At 39.0% G+C, this 13,291-nt stretch overlaps 1 protein-coding gene across 4 annotated transcripts in view; it reads left to right on the forward strand.

Moving 5' to 3' along the window:
• Positions 1-707: 707 nt before the first annotated feature.
• Positions 708-13,291, forward strand: part of furina (furin (paired basic amino acid cleaving enzyme) a) — an 85,195-nt gene continuing 72,611 nt past the window's right edge. Inside the window, exons 1-2 of one of the 4 annotated variants that reach the window (XM_067590647.1) lie at positions 708-854; positions 10,842-11,166. In XM_067590647.1, coding sequence (XP_067446748.1) covers positions 10,957-11,166 — 210 coding nt within the window. In that variant the 5' untranslated portion in view covers positions 708-854; positions 10,842-10,956. Of the gene's footprint in view, positions 855-1,092; positions 1,188-1,211; positions 1,405-4,989; positions 5,066-10,841; positions 11,167-13,291 lie in introns of those variants that run through there. The other 3 variants (XM_067590671.1, XM_067590654.1, XM_067590663.1) reach the window with 3 other exon arrangements.

The following is a 13,291-nucleotide window of genomic DNA, read 5'->3' on the forward strand; positions in this document are numbered from 1 at the left end:
CAAGAAAAGCAACAAATTCTTAATCTTAAAGGTTCACAGTTTTTCAGGTAAAAAGAACATAGTTGTTTTAAGTTTTTTTACTAACAAAAAGGGATGTTGGCACTAAAAAGACTGTACTATTGAAAGATATCTACTTGATTTGACTCATTTGGACACCTGAAGCTTCATATTAGCTTCAGATAAACTTTTAAATACATTTTTGTAAAGAGGGAGGGTTTGTGGATCCATCACTCACATTGTAAATGCATTATGAAGGGATCTTCTAATGGCCATTATGAACAAAAGGAATGATTATGGCAAGAACAAAAAAAAACTATTTCAATGTTCAATTGGGCACCTGATTGTTGTTTTAAGACAGACTCGAAAAACTGTGAAACCGTCCTTTAAACCAGCAACTGTTTGGTATTCTCGCTTGAAAAAGAATACTTAAACAATTATTATGTTGTCAAAATAGTACCAATTAATTTTCTATCGATCAACTAATCGATTAATCGTTGCAGCTCGAGTGTTTTTACTATAAAATAAGTGTATATGTCCTGTATGGAAGCTGGAACCTCAGCCTGAGTATGAGGATTATGCTGCAGTGCCGCTGGTGACCAGCAGGTGGCGCTGCGGCAGCGCCGCTGCTCGTGAGTAGGTGTTGCTGTAACGTATCCACTTTGTCCACAGCCGTGACGTATTTCCTGGGGCTTGTACGGACCACTCAGCGGCACACCAGAGGGGTATCATGACTATTTATAACCAGCAATTCCCTCTTATCAATTTTTCAGTCGCGTCGCCGTGCCGTCGTCGGTTCTAACGCCGCGGTGTGAGACAACAACAAGCTGGGTCGAGCAGGATGTAAGAGAAAGCTGGTAAGTTCAGCCGTTTGTAAGTTTCTCGTCAGCTCCGGCTCGTATTTAGACTTGTTTCGGGTGCGTGGCTGCTGAGTTTGTCGTGTTTCTCGGCTCCGGTACAACCGGGACGCTGGCTTAGGACAAGACAGGACGGCATGTTGTATTGATCCAGGTTGCTGTCAGTTGTGTGTGTCGGTTTGAAGGGGGGATCTCACTCACTCACTAACACACACACGCCGAGGTGACGTCGACTGCGCTGCGTCCGGTTTGTGTGGTGGTTCCTGCGTAGCGGCGACAGACAAGAAATCGCGTTGCTCTTCTTGATGCTCGGTCGGAGTGAGTAGTAAAAATGTGAGTAAGTGACAGTCGGAAATGTTCGACAGGGCTGGATGAGAGGGGAGGAAATAAAAAAGAGGGGGAGGCACCTGTGAGACGGAGCAGGGCAGCCTACCGCGGTGTCAAGTTTGCGTTAATCACGGCGCGGTACAGTTTCAGACATATTTGTCAAAGAAGAGAGAGGAGAGAGGAGTCATCATCGGATCTGCTCCAGCCGCCGCTCAGAGCCAAAGTATGACTACGTGTTGTTGTTGTTGTCCTTAATGTCGTTGTTGTTGTTGTCACGGACTTATAGCGTGTGAGGTGAGTCAACCGACCGCAAACTCACAAGGGTTCTCCATATCAGCTGATCTATCTCAACCCGTTCAACTTAACTTGAGCCCATAATCATGAAAGTATTTGTCGTGAGAGGCCTGAGCGTGAGAAGTTTTCCTCCTTCCTGAACTGTACTGTTAATCTCTGATCCCAACAAACAGGCAGAGCTGCCCCCCTCTTTTTTTAAAGCACAGTACGTGTTGCTGTCACCACAAGCATCTGAGAGGCAACTTTTGTCTCACTTTGGATATTTTACTCAGATATATCAGTGATTATAGACGCTGTGGCTCGTAGACTCCTCAGGAGTGAACTTTGACATCTCAAGTAATCTTTGCAGATCTCTGAAACACAGCTGCTGTTGGGTTATTGGTGTAAGTGTGTCATATGAGTTGTTTAATGACTGTTATTGAGGTGAAGTCTGTGCTGGATTATTGTGCCTTTCTTATTTGATGAAACATAACCTGGATTGATGTGAATACTAGCTGTCTGTGAAAAGCATCTTTTGGGAGGTTTCAAAGTGTAACTGAGCCTTTGCTATTCAGTTGTCACAGAAGATTTTGCTTGGAAAGGTGTGTGTGTTTGTGTGTGTGTGTGCGCACGCGTGTCATTATGGGAACTGACCTGCTTGTGTTGTTATTTCCAGTGCACCTAACACTGTAATTATACCTCTCCGGTGAGGCAATACTGAGCCGCTGATCATTATGGATAAACAGCTAAAACAAGGTTGTTGAACTCGCTGCATGCTTTTACACGTAACATTACCAGATGAAAAAAAACACACAGTGCACAAGTGTGTGTCACTTTGCTTGTTGCACGATCACATTTTAAGTAACTTAGAGTTGAGGAAGCAGTGTCCTACCAGGCAAGCTCCTTAATAAAATTCATAGAAACTGAACCTTGAAAGGGAAAACTTATTATTATTATTATTATTATTATTATTATTGTTATTATTATTATTATTATTACTATTATTAGTTATTTATACATTGCTGCAGGAGCCCTGAAGACAAAACAAATGTAGCAGAAAAATGAGAAAGAACAGATAAGAGTTTTTTGTTGTTGTTGGCAAGAAGCTTAATTAGCCTACCTGATACTCAGCCCATTAAACCTCAGATAGGTTTTGAAGACGATTGCAAAATGGATTTAATATTTTGTGAACAACTGCGGAACAACCGCAGTGATAAAATGTTTTGTCGTGGTGGTTAGGCACTTTCAAAACCTTGAATCTTAATAGCAGGGATGCATTATTTTTTATTAATTAAAAAGCATAATAGTAAAAACCTTGGAGAGGAGTTAAAATCCACTCCTGTTATTAAAGCTCTTTATTCAGCAGGGCAGATAATGTGGCAAATGAGGTGTAAACACAAAGATGTTTTTCAGTTTTATCTTAACTGCTTGAATAAAAGCCTTTAAAGGGAAACTTTGGGATTTTTTTTTTTTTTCAACCAGGACCCTATTTTCCCATCTTTCTGTGTCTAAGTGACTAATGGGGACAAGAAATTTTGAAACTGGTCCAATATTCAGCTGGCAGCTGCGAATTGGGCTGCAATGTAATCCTTTGGGGCAATTGCACTCTGTCATTGCACGTCCACTACGTGCTTGTTTTCACTACTGACAGACTTAGTTTGTTATTAAAAGTGTCTGACAACATTATGGAAAGGACCATACAGAGAAATAAAACATTTGTCTTTTTCTTTTTGCTTGATCCGATCTGATTGTTATTGTGTTTAACCAAGTCTCACTCAAAGAGAAGTCTCACTCTGAAATCTCCTGAGAGTTGAATTGTTGCAGGAAGACAACGGTGGAAATTTGAGTGGGAGTTGGAGAGAGGAGTGCCGGGAAGAGTCTGTGTTATCTAAAAGGTTTCCAAAGTCACGACTGATTATTTAGCTGATTATTCAGCTGTCCTTCCTGCAACAACTTAAAATGGAAAAATCCTCAAGTTTCCCTTTTAAAACTCACATTTGTGCCAGGATTTGGACTCTCCAAAGGTGCACATTTCCACCATTTTGTTATATGTTTTTTTCCCCCTTTTTCTTTGAGCACCTGTGGGCTTGGCAGAGGTCCCAAAGCTCTCGCAGTGTCACTGCTCTTTGAATATTTTAATTAATAACACACTGAGCCAAATTCAAAAGCAGTCTTGACAGAAAGAGTTCTGATTCTGCAGTTACACATCTTTGAATGGCATAATTATGACTCCTTGTGTACTATTTAGCTTGCAGTGAAAGCCGTGTATCATCCGGAGAGACCTCAGGGGAAAAGAGAGAATATTTTTCTGTTATTGTGCTCCTGTTTGCCTACATCTTGCATCTTTTATGTGATAAGAATCCAGGTTGAAAGCCACACTTCTTGCTTTTTATGTTATGGTACAGGCTGCCTTCTAATTTGAATTTGAACACTTTATTTGAAACATGTAGATTGCTTGGAAATAACAGATAACATGTTAGAACATTTATACTATAAGACTAGGTTCTCTTACCGTCGTGCAGATTTACAAGATGTTATTTGAGTGCAGATTCAGAGCAATAACTTGAGAGCAAAGAAGCTAAAATTCAAACAAATCCAAAAGTGTTTAAAACGTAGTAATTGAGAAGATAAGGGCTGAATGTTTGATTACAGCTGTTCATTACAGCAAAGAACTCATTTAGTAAAATGTAGGCTGCGTGAAGTGTTGGCTCATAAGAACTTTAGATATTTCTGTCACTCATAAGGATAGTCTCAGATAAAACGGTTGCACCTCATTACACGATCCTTTAATTGTGCTTATAGTTAGAAGTTCTCTGTCTGTGTAACAACGTGTGAAGGTGATGTTGAGTTTGAATGATGCAAACTTGATAAATCCAGTCTTACACTGGTGATCTGCCATGGAAATACTCCTCTGTTTGACAAATTAAGGCTGCTCCTATGTTTTAAAAGGCGGATCTGAGGTGGCATTACGTTGTTCCGATAGCATCTTGCACTTTTTAGCAGAGAACAGGATTTTTGAGTGTTGTTTTGTAGCATCTTCATGAATTAACTCAATATTATAATTGTCTTTTCATCACTTTACCACACACACACACACACACACACACACACACACAAGCAAAGGGCCATGTGGGTTAAATTCATTTCAGTTCATTTTTATCTCATTAAAATGTAAACAATAAATTGATGAGGTGTATACAGGTTCCTTTTTAAAACGTGCTGATGAGTTCAGTAATGAGGTTGGTATTATCCTTTGGGTTTAATGACACTTGGCTAATTATAATTTGCTGTATTTTTTTTTTTTTGCTGCTGTAACCTGTGTTATCACAGTCTGACATATGGTATCGTTTACTGCGGTAACACTAAAGACCGCTCGCAGCGCGACGCTTGGCTTCTCCTTTGTCTCTCGTGAACAGCAAAGTAGTTGGGCAGTTGTTATTCCTCGGTGTGTGGTTTTCACCCTGACGTTCAAGAAACTGAGTGGCTGAGCGCTCAGATGAGGTCACAGGAGTCTGTGCTTAAAGTCAGCACATGTCCTGAAATCAAACAGAGGTTTGGAAACGTTCACACTCTATTTACTTGTTGCATCAAAGGGCAGAGGACAAAGTCGAGTGAGTTATACCACTAGATTTATCTCTATCTGTCTATTTAGCTTATTTTCATTGTATGCTGTATTTTAAAGATTTAACAAATGTAAACCTGATAAATACTTTGACAAATATTGGCTTAAATAATCCAGCTCTTTTGAGCCTTTAAAAAAAAAAGGAAAATTCAGACAGAAAGTCATTCTTGTTTGTTTTCAATTTCAGTAGGGACTAAGCAGATAAAAAAGTAAACATGTAATTAATGTTGGGTGTGGATCTTTGCCTCTTAATTTAGGCTGATTTGTACATGTTTATATAAAGCAGGCTTAACTGAGGTGGAAGGAAGATTTAAAAAGGCGGCAGAGGGATTTGAAGGTTGGCACGATTGAAAACAGTTCATTTGTTCTGCATGGTTTGATGATATATATAGTGCTCGTTTTAGTTTTCTTTATAGTTGTGTTTGTCTGATGTGAAGTTAGCTGATGTTCTCCAGGTACTTATGAAATGCTCGCCTTGGATTAGCAGTATGTCGTGTCAGCTCCCGTACAGCCTGACCTGGAAGCTCGTCGCTAATGTTATGATGCACTTACCTGTGGTTTCGCAACATACTGAACCAGGTCTGTCGAAACCGTTCAGACAGTTAAGTCAACGCTCTGCTTTGACAAGCACTCAGGATATTGCCGTCAGAAGTACATATGTGAAGACTTAACAGCCGTCTCCTCACCGTATGCCAGCTGACACTTTTGTTGGTTTTATCAAGCGACCAAACAGGACATCCTTCATAATGTGCATTATACAGTTACACATGTGAGAACGGATGTAGCTGTATTTGTGAATCTGTTATGTGTTGAGTCTGTATCTGATGAAAAAGTTATCCAATTTTGTTGTTGTTACAGTAAACAGTCTGCGTAATCACATGGAAACAATGTTTTAACTGTGTATGAAAAAGGAGATGTGATAGTAAGCAGGGGATTCCCTGAAATGTCTGAGCCAGAAGGGAAAAGCAGCCACCTAAAAGAGACAAATTCTTGTACAGATTTCTTTTTAACTAAATTAAGGAATGCCGAATGAAGATCTATGACTAAGATGTTGTTTTTTCAATGAACTTTAAAGAATGAACATTTAATCAAAGCTCAGTGAATGTAAATGTATACAATAGAGCTAATAAGCAACTAATAATTTATTTCATTATTGAATAAATCGATGATTAATTTCTTGATTAATGGATTGGGATATAAAATGCCAAAAAGTAGCCTAATGTGACATATTAAAACATATTAAAACAAACCAAAACCCAAATTTATTCAGTTTACGATTATAGAGGAATAAGAAAATAGCAAATATTAACATTTTTAGAGGCTGGATCCAGTGAATTTACAGCATTTCTTCTTAAAGAATGACTGAAATGAATAATTGATTATTAAAACGGTTAGTGATAAATTTTCTGCCGATTGACTAATCAATTAATCACCTAATTGTTTCAGCCATAATGAGTAAGATTTCAGAGGAGTAACCCTAATCTAACAAGCGAAGCACGGATTAGACGTCGAATATGGTGGCAAATGTTAATGGATACAGCTGAAAATCTAATCATGGTTAGAATTAAAATCTGTGAAGAAATAAATGTTCTTTTAAAGTGTTTGTGAATTTATCTGACTACATTACATGATCTAAGTGAATAAGTTTTAATTATAAAACAGTTTAGTGCTGATGTCACAACACTGATAATCTTATAATAATAATAATAAGCAGAAAGTAAGGATATTTTTGACTCAAGCTACCTCATGGCGTGTGGAGTGATGCCTGTTTTAGCAACATTACTGAACACAAGGTTTCAGAGTGAACTCATTAATGTTAAATCGCTTGCAGGCCATTGCAACAGAGGACTGACTCGACGCACGGAGCTTAAATTTTTACTTATTAGCATATTGGATCTTTAACATAAGGAAACGACACACTACAATGCTGATTGTATGCCGCAATGTATAGAAGTCAGCTAGGCAAGTGATGCAAATGATCTGCACCCAAAAGTCTTGCCAGAAATAAATGAAACCGGTGCCTCAAACTCCCAAAATTTTAAAGACCTTCAGTTGTAGAAGTTTCTGTCAGACAGAGCCGAGTAGGCAGCTGCTTAGCTGGCACCAGAGCTTCGGGGGGAAGCCTCAAAGGATCTAATTTGTCTTGTCTTTGATGATACAGTCTCAGAAAATGAAATGTAGTCAAAACAATTTTAGGTTAAGAAATCATTGAAGATAAGTATTGTTGTTCTTTTTCTGTGGTGTTTTTGTGGAGTGGCTTGGATTAGTCATGAATTAAGTATCCTTCAATCTGAAATACCTTTGTAGTAGTTTGCTAAAGTCTGAGTATACAGCAGAATGTCAGCCACCTCATCATTCACATCATTCTTTCCTTACCACAAACTGTCCGGGGAAAATTTGAGGAGCTTGTGTGCTCATTTGTAGGTTTGGGCATCGAGAACCGGTTCAAATTAGAGCTGGTTCCAAAATTCTGATTACAAAGGAGTCATTAAGAAATTTTAATTTACATTCTTTCACTTTGATTCACTTTAGAAAAGAAAACAACAAAACTGAAAACAGTTCTGTGTTGCTGTGGTCCTGTTGTTTAAAGTGCTGGCGAGAAAATGAAATACAATCTAGCAAGTCTGGTTGGAGAAACAGATAATTGGGTTTAAAAGCTGATCAGTAAAACACAGCACAGCGGTTTGTAATAATCACAGACTGGATTTTACAACTCTGGAAAGTTATCATGCTGCCACCCTGTTTACTAGTGAGCACATGTGAAACGCATCTGTGTGAATTGGCCTTTATTACAGTGACAGCACACGACGTCATTGAGGAAAAGATGAGACAGAAAGTACTCAAAACAAAAGCAGAGTGTTCAGTTAAAAAGACTTTTTAAATTTACTTATTTTAATGGAACAATAAAAGTCAAAGTAAACACTTTAAAAGAATAAAAATATTTTGTTAACTAAACATTAAACATTTGACCTCTTTTTTTTTGTTTGTTTGTTTTTTTTTGGTTACCATATTGGAATCAAAACCGGAAATCGATAAGAACTGGAATCCATAGGCAGGATCAGTTTCAATAAAATTCAAACAAAACCCAACCCTACTCATTTAGTGTGTGCCTGATGATTTAAAATCCACCATTTAGTCAGTGAAACAGGGTGATTACAGAAGGGCTACAACACCTGCCAAAAGAAGAGAAACCTGGTCCCACAATGGACTAGAATACGGAAAACAAATGTGACTTTATACAGTAGAAAACACAGAACAAGAGCGCTGTATTCACTGCGGTCCAGTCAACCCGGGGTAACAATAGAGTTAGCACTTTGGATAATAGTCTCAACAGACTAAAAGCACAGCTGACCCTTCTGGCTGGAAACAACAGTTTAGAGGCAACGTTTATATCGGCAAGCAATTACACCATGAACTGTGCCTCTGCTCTCTCTGGCTACTGTAGATAGACTATCATATGATATATTGCTTTGTCTTGTTCAGAGGATTGTCTTATGGATTTTTGTGTTTTCCTGTGGCTTGGTGATAACATATCAGTCAGCATACTACTACAAAGAAATAACCACGCACAAAGCAGTATATTATACTAAATACTACAATATTGGTGCCACTTTAAGTGTGTGTGTTCTCTCCTCGGCTACAGCCAGTCAGTGGCTGCCACTGCTGCCTCAGACATCTAACTCCACCCTCGAGTGTCTGCTTCACCTCCAAGCGAGACTGGCTCTGCTCTGATCCCTCAGCATCCAGGGTGTAGTCTAGCTTTCCAACCACACTTCTCCACCTCTGCTGCCAACCCAGTATACCTAAGCTTTTGTCTGTCGTAAGCTTGATCCACCGTGACCTCTCAGGGGTGTGTAACCGCCAAAATTTGCTGCTGTGTGTGTGTGTGACTGGTCCTGCTCATCGTTTCTGTAGGATTATCAAATGCCTGCACTTAGCTGGCCTGCAGCCCTGTTGTGGCTGTTTTTTCCTCATGGACAAAACAGATGAATGTATTATTTAAAGTCCCAGTGAAACTGAAGTCAGAGCGTCTTTAGTTTCTGTACTGTTACATATTTCCCAGTGAAATGGAATATTTGAGCGGTGTACAGTTACAAGAGGGATTTAAATCAAATCCTTCGCATTTGATTGGACTGCTGAAAAGTGGTCGGGGCTTAAAGTTTAGTGTGATGCAGAGAGAAATGGAGAGAGGACTGTTGGCTCCACACACACCTCCATCACCTGTTAGATCAGGAGGAGGACGAGGCCACATTGGAAATGAAAAACAAAGTTTTTGCCCACTGATATCCAAACACACATCTCTTCCTATCTCTCTCCATATTGCTCTGTCAGCTACTACGACCCACAAACGGTGAAATGCGGTTTTACTGGTGTGACTAGCTACTCGCCCAAAGTCATATTTGACTGACTGAACTTTTGTAAACGCCCGAGTGCAGGATGAGTCATCAAACAATTGAAACCGTTTTACATTTAGAGAAAAGACAGGGATTTTTTTGACATATATTTGCATATAACTAGATAAATGAACAATTAACACAAGGACACAGGATTAAAACCGGGAAAATTTATTTTTCATTTCACTGGGATTATAATGTGTTCGGTCTTCACTTCAACACTTGAGCATTCAGTTGAGGGCTCTTAACTTTTTTGACCATCGTCCTGGAACCGTCAGTCCATGAATGTGAACTGTCCCGAATTTAAAATCGTTGTTTTTCTACATTATCATTAATTAAAATCATTCAAAGTGACCTTAATAATAATAAAACGCAATACAAATGGTTAGATGATCAATCATCAACCTTTTTTTATTTAAATTAATCTGAAAAGATTAGAGACTAAATCAGTCACACCACAAACTCTCACAAAAGGAGGAAAACAGACGAAATAAAAAAAAAAACTGCTTTCAAAGAGCAGAAAACTGTTACGTATAATTCATAAAATAGATACTGATAAAACATTTTAATAATTCTCTCTATGGTTCTACCTGGCTACCATGTTGAGAGCTATGCTACTGTCGCTTACATGCTATCGTGCTAAACGTGATTAACATCACAGCTTTTACAAACTGCATAAAATTGGTGCAGTATTAAAAAGCACATGTGCATTGCAGGCTGTGGGAGGAATTCAGGCTGGACTCTGCAGCAGACCAGCACATTGCTCTGGCTGTTCAGACTGAAGCTGCAGCAGGTGGGAGACATGTGGCTACGTCTCGAGGCTAGCTAACATTACTTAGTAACATTTGTGTGTGTGTGTGTGTGTATGTTGTCAAGGAGGTTCAATAAGAACTGTGTGCTACACAAAACATTTCAGTTTCATTTTCATCGCCCTTCATTGTAACATTAGTAGGGTTTTTTTTTTCCGACTCTCATCCCAATATTAATTTACATCCTCCACCATCTTATTTTTATTGGCCCCAGGTCAACGGGAGGTCTTAAAGCTCCCTGATTCAGTTACAGTACATCTTGATGGTTGAATGTTTTAAATCTTTTTCAGACCCAATAGATTCCTCTGTTCCTGTTTCTGTTCCTTAATTCACTGAACATTGAAGGAGCTGCAAAGGGAAGATCAAAATCACAAAATAGGACCAGTTGTTTTTTGTTGGTCTCATGTGGATAGTTTCCCGATGAGTCTTTACATGTGTGGAATAGAAAGCCTTCTACTGTGTGTTACAGTTTTATGGTCATGCTAGGTCACAAGGAATTATTGAGAAGTGAAACTGGCTTTCTACACTTGCTTTAATTTATTTTCTTTGTGTGTCCTCTCAGGTGAACTGTGACTGTCCCCTTCTTTGTCTCTCCGTGCACCTGCATGTACCGTGGGCAGTCCTGGCCTGTCGGAGAGGCGCTGTGCTCAGAGACTGTGCTGCACTAGGTGAACCCCATGGCTTCTGGCCCTCCATCACCCTCTGTAGGCCGCAAGCTCAGGCTGGTGGAGTTGCTACTAGGGCCTCTGTTGGTCTTTCTGGTTTCTGGGCTGGGACCGGCACTGGGTCAGAAGGTCTACACCAACACATGGGCTGTCCACATACCTGGAGGTCAGGAGGAAGCTGATCAAATTGCTAGCAAACATGGCTTTGTCAACTACGGACATGTAAGTAAAAGTTAAATTTTTGACCCATCAAGTGTTTTTTTTATATGCATTTGCATCTACAAAAATACAGGACTGAACAATCTCCTAGAAGTCGCATATAAGGTGCTGAACTTACTGCAGTTACTGTATACACAGTGTGCTCCTGCTGTGTGTCTATTAACTGACTAACTGTTCATTTCTGTCTTATATTAGTCTGTCAATCTTGATGAGCTTGTTTATAATATTACAAGTTATTTATTATTGTTTTATTGGAGTGTGCTGTTGACCCACTTATCACAGAGCATAGTGCAGCAGGAGGCTCTGTTTTTCTTACAGGATTTCCTGTTGCCCTCCACTTTTATCTAACCAAAGACATAACACTTGAATATTGAAAAAAAAGTACTTATCACTCCAAAACACAATTTCTGTGATTAGTCAGTTTGGAAACCTGCAGTGAAAACCAATGGCGCCAAACATCTTCTTGTCATTGGTCAAAGATATGATGAGATCTGAGTTTCTTTATTCTTATGGAAAAGTCTGAACTTTCACAGTTGTGTCCTTCTGCTTATATGTTGTGTCATTGTGCAGATGTGTTGCAAGTAGCAGGACGGTTTTCTACAGAGGGGCTGATTATGGCACAGCAATAGTTATACAACTGTAATTTTTTTCCTAACCTGGTTGTTTGATATCTTCCTGGTGAATGTTAAGAATGCTTGTGGGCGAACCTGTAATGACAATAGTCTAAAGCTACAGTCTATAATCACGTCTAAACCTGGGAACAGGTCTGAAGATTACTGAAACCTAAAAGGGCTCAACAAACACTTAATACTCTCTGATGACATAGGTGCTTTTAGTGTTGAAAAAACACACAGAGAAACAAAGTAAATAGTGGATAAAATGCCTTTTCTTGCAAGAACAAGAATGATCACATGAGAATGTACCGAAACAGCAATGGACGTTTATCAAACAACAATTTGCTTTGCTCAGTTATGCTGACATTTGTGTGTAAAGGCGAAAAGAAATAGGAAAATTGGTTTTCTGTGAAATGGTGGATAGACAGATGTGGCCAGTTCAAACATATTTAAAATAATCTTAATCAAAATGACAGTGACTGGATCAAAACGATTGTAAAACACCACATACTATATGATTTTATCTCCTGACTGACAACTTGCTCAGACTTTGCCCAACATGGTCTGATTAGTCACAACGCCCAAATCACAACTATAATTCATCCAGCGATGCTAATGTGTGTCCGCCCCGTTCAGTGTAATCAGTGCAGCACACAGTGTTTTGCAACACAAGTCTTTACACATCTGAGTCTTATAGTTTACTTATGTGTGTGTTTGTCCCACAGTTAACAGCCTGGCTGAAGAGTTGGGACAGAAAGCAAGAAATACTGTGAATTTGTTTGAGTTGGACTGGTCTGATGTTTTCAGTCAGTTACCTCTTCCGTCTTCACAGAGACTTAAGTGATTAACATCTTATTATGCCCATAGCTTTCCAAGCACAGTAGGTGTGGGCAATGAACTACAGATAAACATTTCCCGTTTGCTTCAGTGACGTCTTGCTCTTTTATGACTTCCTGTTTGACCTCAATGGAAACCAATTATTCTGAATTGTTATTCTGTAGGACTACGCATACTTTTCTTTTCCTTGTTAGAGAGTCTTCTTTGTCTTGGGCACTAGTCAAAATTTTAATCTTTATTGTTCTTAAATGTTCAACAGCTGCTTAAGTATTTCTGATAGTAGAGGTGCAGGTAAGTGATGGAAAATGCATTTCTTCAACACTATAAAAGTACTGTTTTCCCAGCACAGTTTTGGCAATGAATATCTGTGTTGGATGTACCTGACTTTATACTTCAAATAGCAAAAACAGAAAGCCTTCTGTTTGACTCTTCTTTCAATCACAAACTATAAATTAACTAAGTATCTAAATATCTGTCCAATAGACCTAATCCCTCTGGGTAGATGGGAGAACCTAGAAAATGTTGATGTGCACACTGACATTATCAATTACTCCAAATACCATAATAATCTCCACAGCTGAAGAGTTGTAACTTGCTAGCAGCACAACATACCTTTTATACTGTCAGGGTCATTACAGAAAGTGTGACACTGCACTGAATGTGGTTTGTGTACAAAG

Source organism: Thunnus thynnus, chromosome 1 (assembly GCF_963924715.1).
Source record: "Thunnus thynnus chromosome 1, fThuThy2.1, whole genome shotgun sequence".
Classification (NCBI taxonomy): Eukaryota; Metazoa; Chordata; class Actinopteri; order Scombriformes; family Scombridae; genus Thunnus; species Thunnus thynnus.